A 27,693-nucleotide genomic window follows, 5' to 3' on the forward strand; every position below is an offset into this window, starting at 1 on the left:
CGCAAACGTACCAGCAACTAGGAACCAGTTTTCAGGAAAGCAACCGAGTTCACGTCACTTCCGGTTTCTTGCAGCGGCGGGAAGTTTACATCCATCAACACTGTTGATACATAGTTTTCTTACACGTGCGGGTATGTAAGTCTGTTCCTTTATACCCTTTATGCATAAAACAATAATTATGTGTCAGATCAGAGGCCCGGCATATGTTTATCGCATAATTAATTTAACAAACGTAGCGAATGTCGGAATGAGGGATGTTGTGGCTTCATATTTCGTTTACACTTACAGCTTATCCGAATTTCCTGGATAGATTAACTGGACAATATTTAATTCCCATGTTTGGCGGGGTATCCTGTTATGAAGGGGAAGCCGAATCAACGCTGATTAATGGCAATAGCAGGCAGTGGACATGACATGGTAGCGATCTAAGAGAAACTGGAGCACCTTTAGAATTCAGCACCACATTTTCTCGTGAGGACGTTCCCAGCCGTAGGTCACATGTCAGTGAGACAGGCAACCAGTTTGTGAGAACCCGTTGGACGCGAACCCGCGACCTTCGGATTGTTAGCCCGCCAGCTAACCAAGAGAGCTACGTACACATTGTTGCACAATGTGCAAATTTAGCTAGTCATTCCTGTGACGTCATGGAAATGAACGGAAAGAGTTGAATTGGTTGGACAATTACGAAGGTTTCGGGTAGACTTGGTGCCTCGTGCTTTCAATCTACTGACTGTTGCCGAATTGTCCTGATATAATTTGGCACAATCGTCGTATTCCGTAATCTGCAAGATACCATGCTGTGTTGAATGAGCCAATATGGTTCGAACTGAAAACGCTTGCTGGCGTCAGACGTTGATTTCATGGTGCATGCATGAATGGCATGCTTATATAAAAATCATTGTGTGCTTTCGTGACAGAAAAGTGTTGTGGGGAACATACAGTAAGGATAATGTGGTTCGCGCTAAGGAATGAGTGCGACAGGGGCATGTTTGGTGAGTTAAACTTCGAATCATTATTGAAAATATGTAGATCTAGGTGAAAGTTGCTGGAGGCCGATTTCCACCAGCCCAAAATTTTGACATTAAACCATTTCATCGTTTATTTAACTTTTGAGGTTTTTGGTCTCCCGTTTTTCTTTGTGAACAAAGTATTAAAAATGGAAAAGGAAAACAATTGGTACTCATGCATTACCTACTACATTGGATTAGGTCCTTTACCCTAACCCAAACCCTATACCTAAACCTAACACTAGGAATAATTCTAATAAATAGAATACTCTCACTGAACCGGCACAAAAATGACTGACGTATCCAGTGTAATGAATTCTTACCGCTTCGAGAAATAAATATTTCCTTGTAATGTTGCAAATTACTGAATGACAAAGATATATATGTATATTAGTTTACAGTTATAATTCATTTGGTCCAAATAGTTACGTTTGAAACCGAAATATAGAATATATTTAGATTATTTACATTGACCAAAACTGCGAATGATAAAACATGGCACAATGTGGCTAATGCAAGTCATCCTTAGTAAATTTAAAAATAGAAAATATATAAACACACAAAATATAATACCTCAGCTCCTCTTAATACCAAGAAATATAAGCATTATAAGTCAAAAAAGAAAAAAATATTTAACACTGGTGCTTGCGAAAAATTGTGCATCTGCCGGGAACTACTACTGGAAACTCTCAACATCGTTGGGTTTCTGTAATGCCATGGCTGGTAGAGATGAAACATCAGTGAGCGGAGCTTATACGCATTCACTGAGTTTGATGACCTTGTTGCTATCCCAGCATCATAGGGCATTGTTTCAAGAACTTGCTTTTGCACAAAATCACCTGCAATTATGTAAAATAGTATTATGACGTGTCTTTAAAGTTTGTGGTACTGTTTTCTAAAGGTAGGCCGAGAAACTGTCTGCACTCAAAGCTTGAGTTAAGCCTGTTGATAAAGATATTATGCAATTATGCACTGTCCTAACTTGGTATCCGCCTTAGGCTTCAAGGGATGGTTACAACTTGTGCATTGTTTGTCACGAACCTAGGCAAAATGGACCCTGGTCAGACTTACAGTGAATTCGTAGACCAGACTTGTTCGTAGATGGATTGAGCAGTGGATTCGTAGACGCTTTGTGCCACTCTCAGCTATCCCGCTTTGTGGTGGCTCCGATGAGTAAGACAAAACCATAGGCTAGAGTGCAGTTTACCGGGGGCACTACCCGGGGACAGCTGAGCGCTTGCTAATGACCGTGCTGCTGTATCCATAGCCCTTGGGCACCCCCTTACTAGACCCTTAGCCCTTGGGCACCCCCCTTCTAGATCCTTGGGGTTAGTGAGTAAAGGTTAGGGTTGGCTTACCTTTAGTGCGAGTATATCAATAAAAAAAATCGGAAAAAGTGCGCCTGGTAAACCATAATTTGACATTAATATCATTTAAAGTTTTATTTTACTAACCATGAGTGATAGACATGATAGAGGATGTATTCATCTATAATACTATGAAGTATTTCCCATCATCATTTTTGGGAAATGAGTTTTATGGAGAAACATGTACAGTGAGTGACCCTAGCTAAGGTACGTAGGGTTCACAAACATGTTAGCATGGTTAGTGAAAGCTATGTATCTCAGCTAGAGTAACAGGCCATAGTATGTATGTACAGAGTAAGTGACTACAGCCCTCACCATCCACCCCTCCTCCCCATGTGTCATGTTTAAGATCAATTTCTCTCTTCCCGGACCTTTAATATGTTTAATATTTATTTTAAAGCATAAAAGCAGGAGATTTCTGACCACTTCTTAGTAATCATACTACATGTGTAAAGATTTAATGGCCTTTTTTATGAATCCACTTGATAACATGGTTAAAAGTTTGATACTGTGAAGTCAATGAATATCCAATTTGCCATGTTTGTCAGTGTCACATGACTCAATCCAACTGTTGATGATGAGGATTTGCAATAAAGTATTCAGTCATCCTTAAACTCATTAGTGAAGTTAAACACACCGCATTCCATACAAGCTGAGTGATTTCTGTTTGATTTGTAGCGTAAGGATGAGAGATCGGTCACAGTTGAAGAGAAAAGCACCATCAGGAAAGACAAGATTGGTAAGGAGAGTTTTTCATAGTAATGAGAAATAAGAATGCTCATTTTCCCCATGAACGAGGATCATCATGCTGTTTGTTTTGACTTAATTCACTTTAGATCTGCATAAGTCATTTGTATCTGTTTACAGAATGATTACTTATATTATCAAGTGATAATTTGTGATTATTATTGTTACTTATAACAACAGTAAGGGAAATTGTTTTGCAGCACATTGTGCCATGTATGTAATATATATTATATTATGGGTGTTAATTATGTTCCAGCCACCAGTATCTGACTTCCAACCTGTACATTTTGTGAGGTGTCATTCTGCAGACAATGATCCCAATAACAACATAGCAAAAGTGTGGCGATGTGCGTTTGAACCAGTAAAGGGGAAACCAAGTAGGTGCAGAGTTGCTTCCTTTGCCCAAACAGGCATATTGACTTTGTTGGCATTATTCATTTAACTTAAGTGTTTACAATGTTATGTGTCTGTTTCCAAAAAGAAACAATATGAATAAGTTAGCAATACTTAAGGTAATTCATTGTTTAACCAACCAACAAAGAAATGTTATCCAATTGTGGTCTGAAACTAACTCAGTTTACTAGTGAAGACAGATTAACCATGTTTTGATGTCAAGAGTGAAAATAATGATCTTCACAGAATCTTGATGTAATGAGAGTTGACAGAGGCAAGCAAGAGTCCCAATGTCAACCTTCCTGAAGTTAAGCATTTTCCTGGATTAACATAATGTCTCTTGAAGCTTCCAGATTAATCATGCCCCTAGTCTATATATTGTAACTGGTACACCTTCCTTCTATAGAAACAATGTACAGTCACCACCAGTTTACAATGACTTACACTGCCACATAGAAACAGTGACTCACTTGAGCAACTCAAAAGCCTGTGTATTGCAAAATGTTGTAGGTCTTCAGACAACATTATATATCTCCAACTGTCCAGTCCAGGCAACATATAGCCTTTTGAGTTGAACTCACACTCATTACAAGCTGACTGTCTAAACTCACCCAACATTTTCTTGTAGATGAGAGTGGTCATATTCTGGCAACCTGCGGAAGCAACATTGTATGCTTCATTGACTGTGTGACAGGGAGGGTTCTCCGCAGATACAAGGACACAGACCAGACTGAGGTAGGACAGTCCATGGATTTACTGTTACTGTTTTTACCAAAAATAAAAACACGAGCTTGCTTATCTACCAAACATTAAAGCAAGCCTTTTTGAAAATCAGCCTGCTTGTCTGACACATTTTTTTAAACAGCTCATCACTTAAGGTGAGTTTCTTAAAAATATCTCTCTTTGGCAATAGATAATATGCCAGGATTTATCTGGTAATACTCATTATGATAATGACATTATCTTTGAGAAGTTGAACCACAAAACATGTTATTTGGTTTAGTCACTGATTAAATTGGATAACATCATAGGCTGAACAGGGATGTACATGACTTCATTTGAATGTGGAAATGGTTGATTGTCCATCACATACACAGACATTGTGGGGCTGTGCTCATGACCTGTATGCAGCCTAGTATCAATCACTGGTTTGTCAAATCAAGGCGCTATCATTGACAGGTCACTATTATACAGCTGTAATTTTCCTGAGTGAGCAAATAGTGTGTAGCACAGTTCTTCATTATCCCTTACATGTTGTAGGGATAAGGTGGCTGAGTTGGAGCAGTATAAACTGTGTCCCCTTTCACAAAGCACTAAGGTGATCGTAAACCACTATGGTAACCTGTGGGCAATGTTAAAGAATGAGAGTTAAGGTTAACCTTATCAAAGGTTGCTGCGTGAAAGGCGCCCCTGGTTTATTTCCTCACATGGGAACAATGTGAGGCCTTCTCAAATGTGATAGTGCCCGTTATAGCTAAACATATACATTTCCTAATATTATTGCACAAGAGTAAACATCACTGAGGTCAGTCACATGGTTAAATTAATCTGCAGACATTCTACACTCTGGCATGGACGACAGTACCTTCCCAGATAGATGCACGAGAGACAGTCAACATTCTGGCAGTTGCAGGTGAGTGAAGCTAGCATCTCCTCCATCCTACTTTCGTACACTTTGCTGCCATTTTGTGGGGTAGACTGAATGCTAAATGCGTATCCTGTAAATTCAAAATGAACTCCTAGTGCCCATGGGACATAAGATTAACTCTGTTTTGTTTTTCTAGCATCTTTGTAGCTCAACTTGCATTGAGTAATATGAGATGCAGGGATGCAGATAACTTTTGGGGTTGTCAGTGTACTTCAGTGTTCAAAATAATAGCTGACCCAAAGGTCCGGGCCCAGTTGTTATTATATCAGGCCGTCAATTTCAAATATCTGTAGGCTGTTATGGCCTTCAGTGAATTATCTGTCAATTTTTTTCAACCAGTCTCTTTCCTGTTTTCTGTATAACGTACGAGAACCATCCATGATTCATCAATAGCAACACCAGTCTTTACTAAAACTCAAACTTTTCTCTGCGCAATAATCTTAGCTAATTGATTTTGTATATACAGTGTGAAACAGTACAGTGTAGTGTATTTTGTTTTTATTGGTTTGACTTTAACAAAAAGGGCCTCTAGATTTCATTCAGAGCCTGCAGATTTTAAAGCCAGTAGCAGCTGCAGGCCCTGATGGCCACCTGGCAAATTAAAGTATTGCAAACACTGCTGTACTTACACCTTCTGTTTAAGTGGAGGTGTCCTGAGAATTTTGAAGGAGTACTGACTCATATTTGTGAGAGCAAACGGGAATGTGGTTTGTTAATTATAATATTAAACTTTTCGGCTATTATACTTTATATATGGTAGACATACACAGGTATTTACAGTGTATGAAATTGTGTCCGTCCGGCACCCCAATGCTTGCTAGTAACATGGTGGGCTTACAACTTCATTTTATCGTCGTCCCTGTGAGCAAGTCTACTTTCCAAGGATGTATATTTTACCATGTCACTGACTATGGGTGATATTTTGAAAATAGTTTACAGGTAGCTAGACGATGTCTGTATGTGTAGTTCATGATCAATCAAACCGTAACTTCCACAGATCAGCCTACTCTTTTATCTAACGCTAAACGTGATTGGTCTAAAGAATGCTTTCAGTGACCAAGTTGTTTTTGTTAAATTTGCTGTTGCGCATGTTTTCTTTTCACGAGGAGAGTTACAAATCCCCTGTGCTATTTGCATGAAGAGCATGTACTGATGTAGAGACTCTTCTTGCCAAAGATACTGACCATTCTGACTTTGCCTGTTTGTCTCATTCACATGGCAGTGAATCAACAGGGGCCACCAAGTTATGCTTTGTAAAATTTGCTTTTGCATATGTTTATGTTTACTGAACTATTAGTGAGTAATTCTTTAATGAGAGTATTTCCTTACCTCAGTTTCCCATTTTTAAATACAGGGCTGGTTACATGTTCACAGGGCCAGCAACATTTATAGTATTCTGCCCAGTGGGTTTCCAGTTTTTTAGTCGTTCCATACACTGGTATTTATGTGCATACATGATACTCTTGAAACCTTATGTTAAGTTGTATGTCATTAAATTTTAGGTATATATGATGACTGCACTTTACCTGTCCCGAGATAGATAGATCACGGAGTTTGGACCAGTCTAACGACTGAAATTGTGTCTCAATTATCCAACTCACCAAGTTAGAACTTCTGTTCATTCAGTCACCTTTATGGTGGGTATATGCTGAGGAAGTTTTATCCCATGTCAGCTGAAACTGCTGCAGGGTTGTAGCATACCCATTACTGGATTATTTCAGAGGTCAGTAGGTCTGATTTAGATTTTGTACACTCATTCAGTGTGTTTTGTTTCAATCAAAGAAAGTCACTCAATAAGCAGTCCAATGCTTCATGGCCAGTGCCTTGTGTATCAGAGTCACGAAATATAAATATACAACATGCTGCCAACAAGTCACTCCTGTCTTCGTGCCTGGGACTCCCAAGGTAGCCTTAGACTCATGAATGTGATCGTTAGAACTGATCTTCAGCAATCCTGCTTGTCATGACAGCCTGATCAGATGGTCACTCTTGCTGACTCGGTTGACACGTCATGGTATTCCCAGTGAATAAATAGATCATGCTGTTGATCACTGGATTGTTTGGTTCAGACTCGATTATTTACAGACCGCAATCATATAGCTGGAATATTGTTGAGTCAACAATAAATAGGTTACAAAGAAATAAGAGGTTCCTGTAAATACACTGTTGACGTCAGTGTTATTGCCTGGAGTTCGTTTCAGGGGAGGGTGCTGCTATCAAGCTGTTGCATCCTCGTCAGCTGGTCATGTTTGGCACTCTCAATGGTCACAAGAACTACATCAGTTGTCTCCTCTTCCATCCCAGAATCCATCACTACCTCTTCAGTGAGTATTGTAACTTTCAAATTTGCTTATCATCCATACTTCACTTGTGTGTTGTTTTTGTTCTACCTATGTAGTAGCTGCAACATTTGTACAAACCTGTAGGGTTATGAATTCTTTGAAGAAAGTCCTCCTTTGGGTACATATAAGCATTTTATGTTCATTAAAACTCCCTGCGACAGTTGTAGCTATTTTGATAATAAAATATTTACAAAACAAAAAACTCGTTTTTGTCTTGTGAGACCACCCTTACAGGGCCCCAAGGGCCCCCTACAACCAAGAGCAGGTAACTTTGATCGTCTGATTCACACCACACTTTTCATGCTATCAGACTGAATGAGGGGAGGAGCGTGGCTGTACCCCAAGGACTTTCTTCAAAGAATTCTTAACCTCTACAGGTTTGTACAATTCTTTTTCAGAAGAAGTCCTCCTTGGGGTACATATAAGCATTAAAAAGACTCCCGAAGATAAACAATAGGGAGTGGTATTCTGTCTGACAGCACAGTCCATTCAATCAAAGTGTGAATCTACAACCACACGGAAATAGAAAAGGCACTTTGTCACCTGACTGCCATTGGGAATCCCCAAGAACAAACCCTGCCCTCCCATATCAAAGTTTGGTGTCCTGAGCATAGGGGAAACTCGCCAAACTGAAACCTGTCCAAAGCTAAGCTGGCAAATGGATAAGAAAGTAAGGCACCAAGCCAAGGGAAGGCAGCACTTAAAAAAAACATCAAAAACCAATAAAATGGGAACAGACAGTAACCCACCACCAAGTGCAAACAGATATAGTCGACTGACAAAGCTTAATCAGCTTGAGCAGCGCTACTCTGTCCACTTCGGAGAACTGACTGACCGAACCGAGCATGCTCTCCTGATTGTCTGTCCAGTTTGTAATGAAGGATGAACATGCTCGGACTGCTCCCAATAACTGCTGAGCAGATTTTCTCGATGGGGAGAGCAGCAGCATATGCTTTTGACGTGGCCACTGCTCTGACTGAGTGAGCTTTCAACCCCTCTGTGGGAGATAAGCCCTTATGTATATAGGCCATGCAGATTGCTGATACAATCCATCGGGATACCGTCGGTGTGTTAGCTTGATAACCAGCTTTGCCACTACCATAACAGCTAAATAGCTGTTTCTCCTTACGGAGTAAGGCTGTTCTCTTAATGTATGCTTTGAGAGTTTTCCTAACGTCCAATACATGAGCTTTATTGCGTGTATTGTGAGGCGACACAGGAAGCGTAAACACAGGAAGATCGATAGGCGCTTTCACATGAAACAAGTGATCAATCTTCTGGTGGTATGAATCCGGTAAGCGTATGCTAAGCCAATCCTTATGGAGCACAGTAAGTTGCAGGTCTCAAGACATGGCGTGTAAACTGCCAACACGTTTCCCAGACGTAACCGCCACTAAAAAAGCTGTTTTCCAACTTATCAGTGGAGAGGAGTGGACAACCGATCCAATACTATCGACAAATCCCATGGAGGACTTTTTCGTCTAACGACCGGACGCAGTCTGTCCTTGCCTGCAAGAAAACGCTGTACCAGGGGGTGTTGTCCCAACAAGGCACCACAAGTATGTGCAAGGTTGAAATAGCCATGGAGTAGCCTCGAATCGGAGAAGCGGCTAAGCCAGATTCTAATCAAGACTGTAAGAACTCCAATACTTCAACTACAGTTGAAGAAAAGGGATCGAGAATCCCTATTTCCACACCAGCACGCATAACAGGCCCATCTATCCTCATATTGTACATTCGTGGAATCCCTCAGTGAAGCCAGAATTGTTTCTGCAACTGATGCAGGAATTCTGCGCTCTTGGAGACGATTCCAGACAGTGGCCAGGCCACCCACTTAATCCTGGCATTGAGGTGTAGCTGGCCTTTCTGGGATAGTAGGTTCGGTCACTGTGGTGATAGAACATTTGGCTGCACTAGCGACCTGAGTATTACCGGAAACCAGCATTGAGATGACCACACAGGTGCAAGAAGCACTAGTAGCCGTGCTGGTTGGGTGGCAAGCTGAGACTGTACTTTGGAAATCAGGGGAATTGGTGACACCCTGTCCGTCCCGTCCAGGTGGAAGACGGCGAAGGCAATGGCTTCCGGATCCAGAATCCGAGAACAAAAATACAGAATCTGATTTGTCGCCCCAGAGTCAAACAGATCCACCTGGAATGACCCGAACAACTAGGAGATAATCCCGAATATCTCCTGATTGAGCAACCACTTGTGGGGAGCTAGAACACGTTGTGAGAGCGTATCTGCTCGCACGTTGTCCACCACTGGGAGATAGACAGGCATAACCTGTATGCTGAACTGATCACACCATAGCAGAAACTGCCACGCCTTCTGAAGGAGCAACGGAGACACTGTGCCGCCTTGCTTCAGAATGTAGGCTATCTGGTTGTCCATCTCTAGTCGATCCACCTGGCCGACGGCAGAGAGATTGCGGCTTGGAACGGAACAACTAAGGGCTCCTGAGGTACGCTCACTGGGAAGCCGAGACAGACTTACCCTTCTTCTGAAAAGGCGGCTGAGAAGTTGCCTTGCCCTTGCCTTTCCCCTTGCCCTTGCTCTTCCGTGCCTGTAGTGGAGCAGTCCACTTCGGCGCATCCTTAGACTGAGTCGCAGGATAGCTTGAGCTAAGAACCAAAGGCCGCGCGGAAGAGGTGGAGGAGGGCTTAGAGTCCTTGAATTGACTAACAGCCTCCGCAGCCTCCCTAACTACTGTCAAAGCCCAGCCGGAAAGGCAGAGACAGCAGTGCTGGCTGTGTTGCCAGTGAATATCTGGCGACAGACAGCCATAACCTATGAAGGCCCATCACGGCACACATCATCTGATTTGTGCAAGAGCGCATTGAGTCGCACACCAGATGTGAATGCACCTCCGTAAGCTGCCGCTGTAATGGGGACGAGGAAATATCCCTGTCCTCCTGTGACACCAGCTGCCTCTGCAGGACAGAGAGGTAAGCTGAGTGCACCGCAACCTTAAGTTGCAGCATGGCGTTCCGATATTGCTCCTCAAAGGAGCGGTAAACGGAGCGCAACACTTGGTTTGATGAGCTGAAAGGCAGCAAGCAGCGGCCCTGACAAGCCGACGTCTGAATGTGGCCAGACGACCCTCCAAGCGCGATCGAGGCGTAAACGCACTTGTCGACAACAGGAGGGTCAAATAGTGCATCTTCCCCCATGGAGTACCCGACAGAAGCAGATTAATTGCCTCACTGATGAGTGAAGGCAATATGCGCAATTGAGTCTCTGTCTACCTGCACGCAGCAAACACTTCCCCAGGAAGACGAAACTCTGAAGGGACGACCAGCTGCGGCAAAACTACAGCGATATGTTCACGCACTTGTTGCAGGGACAATCCGAGCGAGAAGCTTTGTACTTCTCCCAACTGCTCCAGACCGCCATCCTCGTCCTGGCTTCCTCGCTGCGCATTTCCATGAAGGAATCCTCCATACCGAGGGACACCTCCGAAGGTACGCACGAGGAACCCGCCAACGAGGACAATGGATCTAGAAGATCCGAGCTGCCCTAACCGAAGAACCCGGGTGACGAGACTCCGTGGGATCAACTGCCAAAGCGGAGATCCCCGGTGTACTGAGCGGAACCGAGGCAGGCGGCAAAGCCGGTTCTTGAGGACCACCAGTGAGGTTGCCGGTGACCAACAGTACGAGACCCGATGGACCTACGCTGGCAAGCGGAACTGCACCCAAGCCGGAACCTGGTGCAGAACTCGCCGAACCAGCCATCACTGGAGGCTGAACTTGGATCGGACATTCCTCCAGGGACAGCACCCGTGCCCGAGCCAAAACCCAAGGTTGGGGTGAAACCATCACACCAAAACCAAGCTAAACTACATTTAACCCAGCTAAACAACATGCATAAGTGGATAAATGCAAGCTACAGGTGTGTACATATAATTGCGTAACTCCATAAAAAAGACTATGAGTCTTAAAACCAATGTACCCATTTTGACTGAAACAAGCGAAAAATGGGTTAAGACATTCCAGCATGTAATAAACATACTAACATACAACCTACAGGAAAATGTGACGCACGTGAAACACTTTCTGTGCTAAAAAGAAGCCATAAAGGCCACCATCTTGCCAGCCACATGGCAGGAAGATAGGACCCAACTGGCAAAGTAACAACAATTTATGAATGAAAATTTCAGCCATGAAATTCCACCTAACACCATACATAAAGGTGGGAAAAGGTACCATACATACAGTAGCTGATTCTTTCTCACTCACCTCTCTGAAGTGTAGGCTTCCAAGAAGACTTGAATGGATGGCGACTGTTCTGGTGAACATTGGCATGAAAAGTGAGGTGCGGGGTTGATGGTCAGTGTTGCCTGTTCATGGCTGTAGGGGACCCTGTAAGGGTGGTCTCACAAGACAAAAACAAGTTTTTTGTTTTGTAAATATTTTATTATCAAAATAATTACAACTTTTAATGGACATGAAAATGCTTATATGTACCTCAAGGAGGACTTCTTCTGAAAAAGAATGCTGATGCGGCGCTAAGCAATATTCACTCAGTCACTTAATGGTTCAGCGAGTGTTTATTGGTTGCTTTATCATTGGTTACACGTTATCAGTTCATTAGCCTCTGAAATAAATTACCAGTTTTTAATATTTAACACAAAGTTATCCATCAAAAAAAAAGAAATACATTAATATATATTTTCCAAGTGTTGGAACAACTGATATTGGCAGTATCACTAGTATTATCCAACGTCAGTTCAAACTGTTTTGTATCTACATCCATCCGAGAGACAGTACCAAATTTTTTTATTGCAAATTGAAAAGTAATTAAATTGCAAAGTAGTAAATCTACTTATGCAGTGATGTCACATTTATACTTTCTGTGGAACTGATGAATTAACACATTAACGTTTAAGCCTCACCAGGCGTGATTTGTACTGCTGTAAATCAGTCATTGTTTAACTCCAGGTGGCAGCCATGATGGCTTCATCATAATGTGGGATATCGGTACTCCAGACCTCACACAGAACAGGACAGACTTCAAGTAGGTTATAGATACACCAAGCATTGGATAACCAGTGGGGTAAAAAGTACCATACTGGGATAACAAGCACTGTACTGGGGCAACAAATACTTGAGTAGGGGAACAAGTACTGTACTGGCACAAGAACTTCACTGGGGTAGCAGGAACTGTACAGAGGTAACAAGTATTGTACTGGGGTAACAAGCACTTAAGTAAAGCAACAAGTACTGTACTGCGGTAACAAGTGCTCTACTGGAACAACAAGTACTGCACTTCTGTATTTGAGGAACAACTACTTTAGTAAGGCAGCAAGTACTGTACTGAGGTAACAAGTACTGTACTGGAACAAAAACGGCATTGGGGTAACAAGCCCTGTACAGAGGTAATTATTTTAGTGGGGCAGCAAGTCTGGAGATAAGAATTCATTGGTTAATGGTAAGCTGTTCATGTGTTAGACCTCAGTAAAGATCAGCATTCATTGGTTAATGGTAAACTGTTCCTGTGATAGACCTTGGTGAAGATCAGCATTCATTGGTTAATGGTAAGCTGTTTATTTGTTAGACCTCGGTGAAGATCAGCATTCAGTGAATAAAAGTATGGTGTATTTGTTGTAGACCTGTAGTGAAGATCAGTATGAACTGGAGTGTATTTCACTGACCTCTGAAGATCAATACTCCCTGGTTTATAGCAGTGTTTGTGTATTGTAGACCACTACTGAAGATCAGTGTTCCAGGGTCTGAGGCCCTCAACCTGGAGTACAGTCTGTTGTCACATACGCTGCTGGCGGCGTGCGAAGACGGCTGCTTTGGGTGGAGCATGGAGTCAGAGTTGAACGACATCCACAAGCGCAGAACAGCCAAAGTCATCATGTAAGAACAGAATAAAAGAAGGCCTAAAATTAATGACTGCTAATTTACTGCCGCTGGAATGGAAAGCTGGCAACATGGTTGGCCTATATGGAGAACACTGATCTTGTCTCACATCATAACAAATTTGTTCTTATCTTGAAATATATGAACTAATAATAAAAAATCATGAAGGTAAAACTCAGAGATGTTTGAAGAATCCTGTAATATTTTCAAAGTCAGACAGCTTTTTAATACGTTTGTACTGACTTTGTAAATATCACAATATATTAAATGAACATTTTCGAAATGTTCCGCATTATGTAAGAAGTCAAACTCACATTAACAACCTAATCAGTTCCTTTAGTTCCTGATAAGTATATGTTTATGTTTCAGGTCGTCTACCTATAAGTTCGACCTTCAGAGCCAGTCAGACACAGTCGATGGCCTTGCCCTTCTCCCAGGGGATGTTGTAGGTGAGAACCTGTCGACAAGAGACTCAGTCACCCTAGATCTCAAATACAGTACCTTAATCCTGACTCACGAACAATGACTAAAGAAATTATTGTTAGTATTGTAATTGGTTTGCAGTGTAACTTCTTGGTTGTTTTGATGGAGGGGAAGGGTTGCAGAAGAAATTATATTGCGTATCTATAGTATGTATTAAAGGTCGTAATTATGTTTTGTATATGGTTTACTGACAGTGACAGAAGTATTTAAATGCAGTTAGAGGTAAAAGTGAAAAGTGGAGGGAGTGAAATGGAAGAAATGTTCATTAAGCTGATGTATTTTGAAAATTTCAGGGGTAGCCAAATGGTTGAAGTGTCTGTTCATCACGGTGGACACCTAGTTTCAATCTCCAAATTGGCAGAATGTGTTCCTTGTGTTCCTTCCTGGTGTCCCTTGTTATGATATTGCTGGAATATTGCTTGTGTAAAACTCAACTCACTCACTTATTAAATTGTTGCTCATGTTTTCAACCTCTGCTTAGGTGGAAGATAAATGCGTTAGCAAAACTGTCCTGGCTATATCAATGGATACATAGAGACTAACAAAAATGTTTGTACAAATGTTTTAAGGGTAGTTTCCTGTCCTTGAATTCAATCAGGTGAAACATGGGATTAGCTTTAGAGACCAAAATTCACCATCACTTAGTTTTCAGGCTGACAGCCACCAGCTTGCCTTGACACAGCCTAGATGCTTCGAAGAGTGCTGCACTTTGTCTCTTTTGGAAACCTCTCTCACTATCTTCTGTATCTTCAGCTACCAAATGTGTTGGTTCTGGGTCAGTTCTGTTGTGGAATCTGCAGGACCATGTCAGGTCAAAGATCAAGAGGTCTGGGTGCATCAAGGTAGAACCCCTAGCAGAACTAGAGTACACGCACACTGATATTGAATATCTCAACATGGGATATGGTGGAGGTATGTATACTTGTGTGTTATGTTTATTGTATCAGGAAGTCATTATTGTTCATATTGACCTAGCACTCTCAATGCCAAGTTTGGACTGAAGGGGATTGAGCCTCAATTGACAGGTGGCCTAGGTGCAGAGCACCATTTGCCATTAACACACTAAATTTTTAATTCTTATCCTACCTCATACGAGTCACAGTATCCACTTCCATCTCCAGATTCGACACTGAGTGGAACAATGTAAACGTTTTCTCTTTGGGCCTCTCTTGTCCATCCACCAAAATGCGCCGTGCTATCCTCATTATATGATGGCTTCCCAACTCATGCGAAGCATGCAACACGTGTGACTAACTACCCACATAATTATCTCTGAATCACCTGTCTATTTCTTGTTGCACACTAGTGTGGACATGTTTTCTTACTCTCTATAAAATGGGAAAGGTTGATCAAAGGGAAAAGTTGATCAAAGGGAAAGTTTGATCAAAACGAAAGGAAGGAATGCACTCACTTTAACAAAGATCTTTTGGCTAATGATCCTCATTGGCTGTGTGTGGACTGTGTTGGTCAATGCAATTAGGATTCTTGTTGCAAAAAATGTGTTCTTCTCACCTTATTAGAGTTTGGCAAATATGTCAAGGCTTGTTCAGGCTATGGGTCTTGAAGGACCTAGTCCCTCAAACAAAAGGGAAATTTAAATGTCCAGTTTTATCTGCTGGACTGTCTCAGTCACCTTAATCGAATAACAAAGAGTTTATTCAAGAATTGTCTGATTCCTTTCTTTCTGAAGATTTGCAGAATTTACTTGGTTCACATCATGCAAACATTTCATCTTCAAATCCTCCATTACATCAGGATGTTTCAGCTCAACAAGATCTTTGTTATTCAGTTCTTATTCCATGAATGTAATGATGGACAACTTGGAGTGCATGCATCATAGTTGGTCTCATTATTGTCATTCTGTCTCCCTCATCTCAAAGCTGTTTAACTGCTATTTCACTGACTGGTTGTTCTTCAACAAAGAAGAGTGTTGTCTCGAGTTATTCAGCCACCCCTTACGTCGGTTTCACCGAAGCCTACCAGTTTGGTAAGTCTCAGTTCGCTAGAGCATGATTCATCGGCCTAAACCTCTCCACATCATCACCTCAACCAACACCATTCACCAAATTGACCCCTCTTGCCGAACCAGCATCTTTCACCGAATCAAAACTACTTGCAAAACTGGATTCATTCGCGTAACTGGACCCATTCACCAATCCGAACTGGCTGTTGCTTCCCCGATGGATGAAGACATTAGACTCTTTGTGGGAAAAGGACTTATTGGGTCTTCTTAGTTAAAGACAGAGTGTTCTTACTTGGATACGGCTATTTGTCACACCTTAATTTCCATTAATTGCATAATTGCATCATCTAGGCAGTTGATGTGGTTGCAGCATCTATGGAGCACTCTTTCACCGATCAGGACACCTACATCGGGTATGTGTGTCTTATCTTTGGTCAGTTTCAAGTTGTCCTTGATCATCTTTCTCTCTTTCTTGGTTACCTGTTGACTGTCCTTTGTCTGCTGAATTTGTCATCTTAGGAAGATAGGTTCAAGGCGGATAGCAACCATGGTCTGCAGAATATTGTTCAAAGGCATATTTGCAGATATTGCGATGATGGTGAACTGAGATACACAATTCAGGTCTCTGTGCAGATACTCAAACAATCCCATCTACAGGCTTCTATGACTCAGCAAAGGACTTCCAGATTCATTGATTCATTCATCCAGAGTCACAGAAATACCTTAATTGTTCCGGAACTGAATGTTAAAATTGGAGTTTCCAGAGTTGTACCTTTCTTTCACCCACGTCTGGTCGGTGTCAGTAGGGGTCTTCTTGAAGCAGGGGCTGGCCTGATTATTGTCGATGACTTTCATTTATGGGGGTTCCTTGAAAATCATGAGGAAGTGGCATCTTCCACACAGATCTATGTCCCTCTTTGAAGGATGTGACCGAACACCACATCATTCGGGAACACCTATCTCAGTGAGAGTCATCGTGCTTAGTAAGTCAAGGAGTTCTGGAGAATTTGTCACAAGCATGGGAGTTGCATGGATGTGTAACAGGCCACCCTTGTGCATCACTATCCATGGCTGTTTCCAGTCCACACAGTTCTTTTGTACGTACTATCAGCGCACAAGGTATCTGCATTCCCGCCGTCCAGCCGTTAGATAGGATAAGTTTAAAACTTTGGAAATTTTAATATGAATTGTATATTTATATACTTATCCTATCTGATGCGATGGATTCCTCCCCTTTCCTCGCTACACAGATCTCCAAGATGGATATTTTCAGTGGCTCCAAGAAAGAGAATGATGATTTGGAGATAATCATGTGGGAAGTTAGTGATGCGTGTTGCATGTTTGGCATGTTTTGCATGAGTTGGGAAGCTGTCTTATAATGAGGGTAGTATGGAGTGCTGGACAGATGGACTCAGTGTTCAATCAAGAAATAGAAGTGCATACTGTGAGATTGGGTAAGTATATAAATATGCAATTGATGTTAAAATTTCCAATACTTAACATTCCCACCATAGAGATATGGGGGGTCTTGTCTGTGCATCCACACATGTAGACATGAAACATACCATGAGTTTGTTTTGGCTCAGAAACTCAAGCAAAACACTGCCCCCGGTACGTCTTGGGAAATCAACAATACACCTTTTTAACAAGACACACATTATTTTCTAAATGACCCACATCACTGGGGCTGGTGGGGCATGGGTTCACTTGTTAGTAATTGGCAAATGCCAGGATGAACACTGAAGGTGATATAATTAATTCACTTTGCATCTCCTCTCTTACGGATATGTTTAGAAGATGTGTATTTATCAAGGCTATTTATTTGTCTCTTCCAGGTCTTCTGGGAGTTGGGGATGATCTTGGAAACATCTACGTCTACAATGTAGCCACTCTTGCCAGGAAGAAAGTGTCACCTTATGATGACATCCTCTGCCCTTCTACGGTACGACAATATGTTACTCAAGTGATGACATGGGTGTTTGTCACAGTTCAGATACAAACATGTCACTTTGTCACAAAGTGTTGTAGCATGTTTCCTCTCTTAGCATTGTTAGTTCTGTTGGAAAAGGGACACTGATCTCCTTGTTGATCTTGTCTATGGGTATTCTGTAAGTTGTATGTGTCTATGTACTGCAGGTAATTGAGTGGCCTGACATAGTGGCAGACTCCGGGACAGGAATTGATGAAGAGATGCTGCACAACAAGAAGGTACACATGTACTATGTCTGTAGTTTGTGTCTGATGCAATATATATTACAGTAGACAAGCCGATGTCATAGATAAGCTGACTCCCTAATTGGATCCTTAAAATCAGTATCAAGATGGTATGTTTCTTGCCACCCACCTCAATGGAGTCCCAGTAGCAGTCAATACAGCTGGCAGTTACTCATAATAACTAGAGTTCGGATAATAATTAGAGGTCTGATACATTTCAGCTTATATCCACCTTTCTGTAAATAAACAGGTCACAAAATGGTTGTCAATTTGAAGTAGGTTCAACGGATGAGAATTCCAGAATAATACCCCCTTGGATGAAAAGAGGAATGTGCAAATCCATGTATCAGTGACATATTTATAAAACTCTGCAATGGTGAAGTTTTGGAGGGGAGGGGGGAGCATGTGGCTGGAATGTGTAAGTCAGTCCCTTGGACATGTAATATGACACACCCAGTCTTATCACCCATACTACATATCTTGATCATGTCGAACACCAATGCTTGTCACCACCCATTAAAAAATGTCTTTAATACTCAAGTAGTTTGACTATGAACATGTGGACACTGTTTCAACAGTGGACTGAACCCAGTTATTCTTTTTCAGAAGAAGTCCTCCTTGGGGTACATATATAGCATTAAAATGTCCATTTAAAAATGCCTACGACAGTTGTAACAATATTGAATAAATATTTTACAAAACAAAAAACTCGTTTTTGTCTTGTGAGACCACCCCTACAGGGCCCCCACTCGGGCCCCTTAACAGCCAAGAGCAGGTAACTCTCGCTGCGTACCTCATACCTCACTTTTCATGCTGTCGTCATTGAGGACAGTCGTCCATCAGCAAGCTCTCATACTTAGAGAACCTACGAATTGAAGAGAATGAGTGAGAAAGCTACGAAAACCGTATGTATGGTTCCTTTTTAACGCACGGGCGGTATTAGGAATGCATATTTCACTCTTTTTCATTCATGAAATGTTGTAACTTTCCGTGGCTACCGTGGTCTTCAGCCATGTGGCTGACAAGATGGCGGGCGGCACGTACCTGGTGGTTATTTCTTCTGCCTATTCTTTTAGGTGGTTTTAAATACAAACCGGATATTTGTATGGTTTTTTACCTTTCTTTTCCATGGTAAAAAAAAAAAAAAAAAAAATCCTTATATGCTATTGTATGTTTTCATAAATAGCTTTCTTATTATTTAACGGTTAAATATCGCCAGTGCGTATTATTGTTTCTGTTAAATACTCATGTGTTTGTTGGATTAACGGGCCTTGCTATTAATCATAGCACGGTTCGGTTTTTTCCAGTTCAAGGGGTGTGCTACTTGTAACGCAAGACTCCCCCCGAGGGATAAGCATATTCTGTGCCTGCGTTGCTTGGCGGAGGAAGCTCACGACGAGCAAGGATGCGCCGTATGTCAGGACTTTTCCCCCAGGGCTCAAAAATCCCGTCATGCAGACTTGATCTTTTATAGATCTTTGATCCAGGCGGGGGGGGATATTTGGGCTCAGGAGCCGCCTTCAAAAAAAGCTAAAAAAGATATTAAGAAGGCGTCTTCGGCTTCAGTCTCGGGGGGGGATACGGCAAAACCAGCGAAGGGTACTTCGGTTCCACCTCCAGCGGTGGCTTCTACCTCCGCAGCACCTCCCACTGAACCCTCGCAACCGTTAACATTTGATTTACTGTCGTCTTTGTTGCAGCAGCAAATGGCGTCGGTGCATACCCTGATTTCGGATGCGATGTCCGGTCTCCGTCAGGAGATCGGCGTTCGTCCGGAGTCGGGTGTGTATCCGGCTTCGGCTTCCGTGGGACTCCCCAGCCACGCCTCTGGCGCCGGTGTGGGGACTTCCATTAGGGGTGCGCAGGAACCGACTTTAGAGTCGGTTGCCAGCCACTCCGAGGTTGCCAGTGTTGGTCATGGGACCATGCCTATGTTGGGAGCGTTGCCGGCGATCCGCCACCCAGACTCAGTCTCGGGCGTCGGGTCTATGGCGTCGGGCCGCTCGGCTCTGCTCGGGCCTTTCTCTCTTTCGGAGATAATGGAGGAGGGGGAGGACCGGGGTGGGCCGAGTGAGTTTTCGTTTTCGCTCGGCGCCTCGCTGAGGCAGGTACGGGAGCGTATTGCTTCTGTCCTGCCGCAGGTCGTGGTTGCTTCGGCGACACCTGACCCCGAGGAATTCCGACTGCCGGGTGAGGCTTTTGCCCCAGCCAAGGTGGTGGATTCTCGGTTGCGCATCCTCCCTTCTATATTGTCAGAAGTGATTAACCCTCTTTTAACGGGAGCGCGGTCACGCTTCGATTTGCCGGAGCTAGACCGACGTTACCTTATGGGTGATCTTGACTTGTATAACCCTCCAGTGGTCGACGACTGTATCTATGCGTCGGTCGCCCTGGGGGGTTCCTCTGGCAGCTCCTTAGCTTCGGCTAAGCAAGGACGCCGCCTGCCTCCGTTCACCTCTAACGTTACTGCCCTCAAATCGGCTTATAGGTCGTTTGAGGAGCAGTACCGAAATGCAGCTCAGTGCCTGAAAGTCACAATACACGCCGCATATACTTCGGTATTGCAGCGTCGGCTTGTTGACGGCGGCGGTGTTGAGGAGGAGTGTGTTTCCCCTACGCTCGCTCAACAGCTTACGGAGGTGCAGTCACATCTGGCGCGGGACTCGATCAGGTCCTCGGCGTGTCAGATGATGTCTGCAGTTATGGGCCTCCGTAGACTGTGGCTGTCCGTGGCACGGTATTCGCCGGCCACTCAGCAAGCGCTACTTTCACTGCCATTCCGGATGGGATCTACTCTCTTCCCGGGAGCGGCATCAGTAGTCCGGGAGGCCGCGGAGGCTGTGTCTACATTCAAGGAGTCTAAACCCTTGTTAGAACAGCCTCACACTTCTCGTGCGCGTCCCCCGGTGCTTTCCTCCGCTTATCCTTCGGCTCCGGCCAAGGACTCTGCTAAGTGGGCACAGCCCTTGCAGGCGCGGAAGGGTAAGGGTAAGGGTAGGGGCAAGGGCAAGGCTGCGGCGCCCCAGCATCCTTTTCCGAGGAAAGGGAAGTCGGCCCCGGCTTCCCAGTAAGTCATCCTCCGGAGCCCTTGCAAGTGAACCCGAATCAAGCAGTCGGAGCACTGCCGACGTCGGGCATTCATTGCCTTCTGCCAAACCTTCCTGTGGGTGGCCGCCTTTCCCACTTCCTGTCGGATTGGGAAAAGGTAACCTCCAACCCCTGGGTCCTATCCACACTCAGGGACGGCCACTTACCACTATGGAAGAGAGACCCGCCTCCCTTTTCCGGAATTCGGCGCACTCCTGTGCCGGTAGTTCCGGAGAAAGCCGAGGTTCTCCGCGCCGAGGTTCAGTCTTTACTGGACAAGGCGGCCATCGAGGTGGTTCCAGGGGGCCAGGAACAAGAGGGATTTTACTCCACTTATTTCCTGGTCACCAAAAAGGACGGAGGGTTCAGACCGATTCTCAATCTCAAACGGCTGAACACTATGCTGCAGGTACCGTCATTCAAGATGGAGACACTACGGTCAGTGATCTCATCTGTAGAAAGAGGCGACTGGCTTACGTCCATCGACCTCAAGGATGCGTACCTGCATGTTCCGATGCATCCCGAGTTCAGGAAGTACCTGCGGTTCTCCTTCGACGGGGTATGCTATCAGTTTCGGGTGCTTCCCTTCGGCATCGCTACGGCTCCGAGGGTATTCACCAAGCTTATGTTAATCCCAGCGCAAGTGGCCAGGTCACAGGGCAGGTGTTGTCACCCGTACCTGGACGATTGGCTTATACGAGCACTTGCCGCTCACTTGAGTCGAGACGCAACATTCGCCATAATGTGTATTCTCACCAGGTTGGGCTGGATTATCAATCTCAAGAAGTCAGACCTAGTTCCTACACAGGATCTGATCTTCTTAGGCGCTCGGTTCGACACAGCGAGAGGCGTAGTCTCCCTCTCGCCGGATCGGATCTCCAAAGTTCAGAGAGTTGTTATGCAATTCCTCGAGTCCCCCTCGGCTTCGGCTCGGGTTTGGCTCCAGTTGCTAGGCAACATGGCAGCGACGGTGGACGTTGTTTGGAGGGCGCGGTTGAGGATGCGACCTATTCAGTACGCCTTGGCGCGAATGTGGTCCCACGGCAGGAGTTACGAGATGATTCTCCTCACTCCGGAGTGGCTCCTTCCTCATTTACGGTGGTGGACAGTGGTAGGGAATCTATCCAGGGGGTTACACCTGGACGCTCCCTCACCAACCCTTTCAATTCAGACGGACGCTTCCCTCACAGGGTGGGGTGGCGTGCTGGGCGCCCATTCAGTTTCGGGCCTATGGTTACGGCACGAAACGCGCCTGCACATCAATGTGCTCGAATTGAGAGCTGTCCGGCTAGTGTTCCAACACTTTCGGGAGACGGTTCGAGGCTGTGTGGTACGTCTAGAGATGGACAACCAGACGGCAATGACCTATATCCTGAAACAGGGCGGTACGGTTTCTCCGTCCCTCCTAGAGGAGGCGTGGCACTTTCTACAGTGGTGCGACCGGTTCAATGTTCGGGTGTGTCCCGTGTATCTCCCCGGGGTGGACAATGTTCGAGCAGACGCGCTCTCTCGACGTGTCCTAGCTCCTCACGAGTGGATGTTGCATCGGGAGATATTCGGGATTATCTCCCGGTTGTTCGGATCGTTCCAGGTGGATCTGTTTGCCTCTGGGGGGACGAACCAGATTCCGGTGTTTTGTTCTCGGATACCGGATCCGAGAGCCATCGCTCAGGACGCTTTCCAGCTCGATTGGACGGACAGGGTATTGTGGGCGTTCCCACCTCTGCCGCTGATTCCCAGGGTCCTCTCGCAGCTTGCCACCCAACCAGCTCGACTGTTAGTGCTTCTTGCTCCTCTTTGGTCGTCTCAAAGCTGGTTTCCGGTAATGATGAGGTTTCTGGCATTGCCTCCTGTCCTTTTACCCTTTCGACCGGACTTACTATCCCAGAACGGAGCGCCGCACCCGAATCCCAGGATTCAGTGGGTGGCCTGGCCACTGTCAGGAATCGCCTCCAAGCGAGCGGAATTTCTGCACCAGTTGCAGACACAATTCTGGCTTCGCGGAGGGATTCGACAAACGTTCAATATGAGGATAGATGGGCCTGTTATGCGCGCTGGTGTGTCAACAGGGGGATTCTTGATCCCTTTTCTTCAACTCTAGTTGAAGTACTGGAATTTTTGCAGTCCCGGTTAGAGTCAGGCCTAGCCGCCTCTACTATTCGGGGCTATTCCACGGCCATTTCGGCATTCCATATTCCTGTTGACGGTGCTCTCTTGGGGCAGCACCCTCTTGTTCAGCGTTTTTTAGCGGGTGTGGATAGGATCCGTCCGACTGTCCGGCGGATTAGTCCCCCGTGGGACTTGTCAGTCGTTCTTGACTGGTTGTCCGGTCCTCTTTTTCACGAGCTATCGTCTCTTTCTCTCCAGCTGTTAACGTGGAGGGCTGCCTTTCTTGTGGCGGTAACGTCTGGCAGGCGGGTAGGTGACATTCATGCAATGTCAGCGGATCCTGCTTTGACCGTCTTTCACAAAGACAGGGTCAGTATTAGACTGCCGGATTCTTACCGTCCTAAGATCGCAGGCGCTTTTCATGTTACAGCGCCTATCGAGCTCCCTAAGCTCATGCAGCCTCCCTCGCCCGGTACCTCTCTTCGACGTGCTCACGTCTTAGATGTCCGTAAGACCCTTAGGGCTTATATCAAACGAACTGCTGATATCCGAAAAGATAACCAGTTGTTTTGTTGTTATGGCGGGGGAAGAGCTGGTCTGCCGGCGAACAAGCAAACCATATCTAGGTGGCTTGTCTCTGCCATTTGTATGGCATATACTCATAAAGGGTTACCTATCCCTAATGGGTTAAAGGCTCATTCTGTTAGGGCAGTGGCTACGTCACAGGCTTATGCCGCGGCTCTGCCCATTGAGGAGATCTGCTCTGCGGCTATTTGGAGCCGACCGAGCACGTTTATCCGTCACTACCAACTGGACAAACATTCACGGGAACGTGCTCGGTTTGGCCATACAGTTCTCACCAGTGGGCAGAGTCGTGATTCCCCTAGCTGAATGAGCGTCGGAGATCTCGACTTTGTTTATCATGAGGTGGTGGGGTTTTCACGAAACATTTCTTGTTATATTGGTGACGGATATCCCCTGGTGGTGGTGTTTTTATATATATATATATATATATATATAAAAAAAAAAAAAAACACACAAAGAGAAACTACCTATAGACGGTTTTTTCACTATTAGCGTCGACATACGCTCATATTTACTCTTGCACTGTTATTCCCGGCACTACTTCGCTGGTTTGGGGGAATATTTACAGTGAATGGCATGAGGTGTGGTCATATGTCAATCACCTTTGCTGGGTTATTATCGATTGGCTCTTTCGGCCTTATGTTGCCCCGCCCCCGCCTGATTGACATCAGCGGCTTGGTGATTGGGTAAGTGTATTTCTCTATCTCTCGCAGCTTCGGCAGTGTATGAGAGTGTGTGTAGGGTACACATCAGCAGACAGAATGCCGCTCCCGACTCACGTTCGTTGGGAGTCTGTCTTATGCTATATATGTACCCCAAGGAGGACTTCTTCTGAAAAAGAATTATACAAACCTGTAGAGGTTATGAATTCTTTGAAGAATGTCCTCCTTGGGGTACGGCCACCCGCCTCCCCACATTCTGTCTGACAATCTCAGCATGAAAAGTGAGGTATGAGGTACGCAGCGAGAGTTACCTGCTCTTGGCTGTTAAGGGGCCCGAGTGGGGGCCCTGTAGGGGTGGTCTCACAAGACAAAAACGAGTTTTTTGTTTTGTAAAATATTTATTCAATATTGTTACAACTGTCGTAGGCATTTTTAAATGGACATTTTAATGCTATATATGTACCCCAAGGAGGACATTCTTCAAAGAATTCATAACCTCTACAGGTTTGTATAAGTTTTTAGAAACCCGATACCGTCTGTAACTAGTTCCACATTAACAAGAATTTGTGGAGGATGGTAGGTGTCATTCTAATTACTGAATAACATGTTTACTGCTGCTAAGAGATCCTAAAAGATCTGGCCGAGGACTAATTGGTTAAAGCATTTGTCTGTCATGCTGAAGATGCTACATCATGTGACTCATGAGGAATGTGTAAATCCCATTACTGGTGTTCACCACCATGATATTGCTTTAATAATGCCATTGTGGCATTAAGCCTCACTCACTCACTCACTCAACATAGAGGACAGTTTGGGGGATGAAATGGCTTTCCTCTGATCTTTTATTCCCATCTTCTTAATTGCTCATGTCGATCACGGAAACTCAGCTGAACTTATGTCATGGTGTGTGCTCCTTGATTAGCTGTCTGTTGACAATCATTTACTTGCATTTCCTCTGATGATATCAGACTGATGGAACTATATAAGCTATGGTGTCTGTATGATGTTAACACATCATTCAAAGCAACTTTGCACAGCTGCCTTTATTTTTCTTGTTTTAAGTGAGCTTGTGTCTGTATTTGACTTAACAGATATTGTTATTTAAATGCTGTTTCTTGTATTCCAGCAAATTGTCGTGAATGGTGTGTCTATCAGCTCCAGTTCCGACTACATTGCGTATGGAACTGACAATAACCTAGTGTGTATACTGAAGAACACGCAACGCTGAATGTCAAGGGGAAGTAACTCTACACTGAGTCCTGTCATGACAGCTCATTGAAATGTGAATTTGTGAACATTACTGGGCAGCAACTTCAGAGAGTACACACTAGTGGAGGCAAGCTGCTTCTCACATTATGTCCTGCAAACACCAACACTTTCATTTGTTATATGGAGATTTTTTTTGTAAACCTGTATTGTTGAGGGCAAATATTTTTGCCTCTTGATTTGTTAGGATTGGGAAATATTTAGGCAATATTTCCTTAGGTCTGATGTATGTTTGTGTCAGTTAAAAATGTTTTTACTACTTCTGGATTGCTATATTATTGACAAAAGTTTTAAGCTGATTTTCAACAAATGTTACATTTAATGTTACGTATTAATATTTTTTAGAAATGTTTACTTTGGAAATTTTTATGAATTTAAGCAGACTTTTAGACAGTGTGTTCAGATACGAATATTTTTGTTGTTAAGTCAAAATTTGTAAGGATGTCAGTCATGTCACGTGAGTGGTGTGTCAGTCTGTGTACATGAATTGTAGATCTGAGACTGTTTCAGTGATATGGTAGCCTCTTTCACCAGACCATGATGCTGTTGTATACAGATGACTGATGATAAAATGAACCTGTTCCCTGTTTCAGGACCCGTGAAGGTCCCGGGGTAGAATAGGCCTTCAGCAACCCATGCTTGCCATAAAAGGCGACTATGCTTGTCGTAAGAGGCGACTAACGGGATCGATTGGTCAGGCTCGCTGACTTGGTTGACACATGTCATCGGTTCTCAATTGCGCAGATCGATGCTCATGATGTTGATCACTGGATTGTCTGGTCCAGACTCGATTATTTACAGACCGCCGCCATATAGCTGGAATATTGCTGAGTGCGGCGTAAAACTAAACTCACTCACTCACTCCCTGTTTCAGTGAGCGATCAAGTTCACATGTTCTTGTCATTTGTTTCGTTTACTTGAGGAGTAGAACCCAGTGCTAGGTGAGGACTAACATGTCAGCAAACAGTAGTGCTGAACAGGAGTAAGAACCTTCTCACCATTTGTATTTATTTGACATGACACCGCCCCAAAATGATTAACTGTTTCTTGCCAGATTTATCAGAACATCATTTAAGACAAATCTTTGTTGTGCAGCTTATCACTGTTCCCTTCTTATGACTGCCAGCTTTAAGTATGGGTACTGACTCAAGCCTGTGAAGGTCTAGGTAAGCATTGGCCTTTAGTAACCTGTGACTGTACTGTACAAGTTGGTGCTAGTTTTGATTTAAGGTCTACGTAATAAACTGATAATTACCATTATTACTGGATTTTACAAGCTGATGGTGGATGGTCTACACAAACATTCAGCTCGTAACATCCTCCAAACCATGCCACCTGCAGTTAAGAATGGAGCGACACTGATCCATTGTCCAAGATAGGAAATGAAATGCTGTAAGTGCCAGTACATGTTACTCATATTGTGACCTTCATCACTCTGGATACTGAAGGTACAAACACTGGTCAGTTGTGTCATTGATGTCCATAAAGACCAGACAGCTGATATGTATGGGTTGTTGCAAGGCTACAAGTGACCAATCAGATCACAACAAGTAGTTATGAACTGTTATTCATAAACATAATCTGTGGTATTGTTTGATGTATTAAGAAGCTGAAGGATGTTCGAATGCTTATACTAGCACTGACTTGTATGAGGTGACGAAGAGATGAGTAAATATGACAATAGGGATGTTTTCTAGATAATGATTGTGGAACCTGGTTGTTGTCAGTACTGGGCTGTGCAATAAATATGTTTTGAACAATGTGGATTACTGTTTTGAACTCATGACTGAAAACTGATTAATTATTTATCAATTACAGGTGCTACAGGGACCAAAATGTCTTATTGTCAGACAAGAGGTATCATAGCTTTCATATTACAGTGGAAGCTAATCCAGACCGGCTAAAAATACTGGTAAAGAAGGTGTACCAGTTTAGAGAATAGAGTTCTCT

The 27,693-nt window shown here is 43.9% G+C and overlaps 1 protein-coding gene across 1 annotated transcript; it reads left to right on the forward strand.

Annotated features, from left to right (window-relative positions):
- Window positions 1–47: 47 nt before the first annotated feature.
- On the forward strand, window positions 48–27,503 carry LOC137257099 (leucine-rich repeat and WD repeat-containing protein 1-like). Its single transcript, XM_067794594.1, has 13 exons — window positions 48–131; window positions 3,053–3,113; window positions 3,378–3,498; window positions 4,143–4,249; window positions 5,069–5,147; window positions 7,364–7,486; window positions 12,448–12,523; window positions 13,210–13,371; window positions 13,744–13,823; window positions 14,611–14,769; window positions 17,656–17,762; window positions 17,957–18,028; window positions 25,604–27,503. The coding sequence occupies exons 2-13, from the start codon at window positions 3,060–3,062 to the stop codon at window positions 25,703–25,705; spliced, it is 1,242 nt and encodes a 413-aa protein (XP_067650695.1). The 5' UTR covers window positions 48–131; window positions 3,053–3,059; the 3' UTR covers window positions 25,706–27,503.
- Window positions 27,504–27,693: the final 190 nt, after the last annotated feature.

This window comes from Haliotis asinina, chromosome 1, assembly GCF_037392515.1.
Source record: "Haliotis asinina isolate JCU_RB_2024 chromosome 1, JCU_Hal_asi_v2, whole genome shotgun sequence".
Classification (NCBI taxonomy): domain Eukaryota; kingdom Metazoa; phylum Mollusca; class Gastropoda; order Lepetellida; family Haliotidae; genus Haliotis; species Haliotis asinina.

Coding starts and splice junctions, on each gene's coding strand:
- LOC137257099 (XM_067794594.1), top strand. CDS start 3,060: ATGAGAGATCGGTCACAGTTGAAGAGAAAAGCACCATCAGGAAAGACA. Junction 7,487..12,447: donor AATCCATCACTACCTCTTCA/GTGAGTATTGTA, acceptor GTTTAACTCCAG/GTGGCAGCCATGATGGCTTC. Junction 13,824..14,610: donor TCTCCCAGGGGATGTTGTAG/GTGAGAACCTGT, acceptor CTGTATCTTCAG/CTACCAAATGTGTTGGTTCT.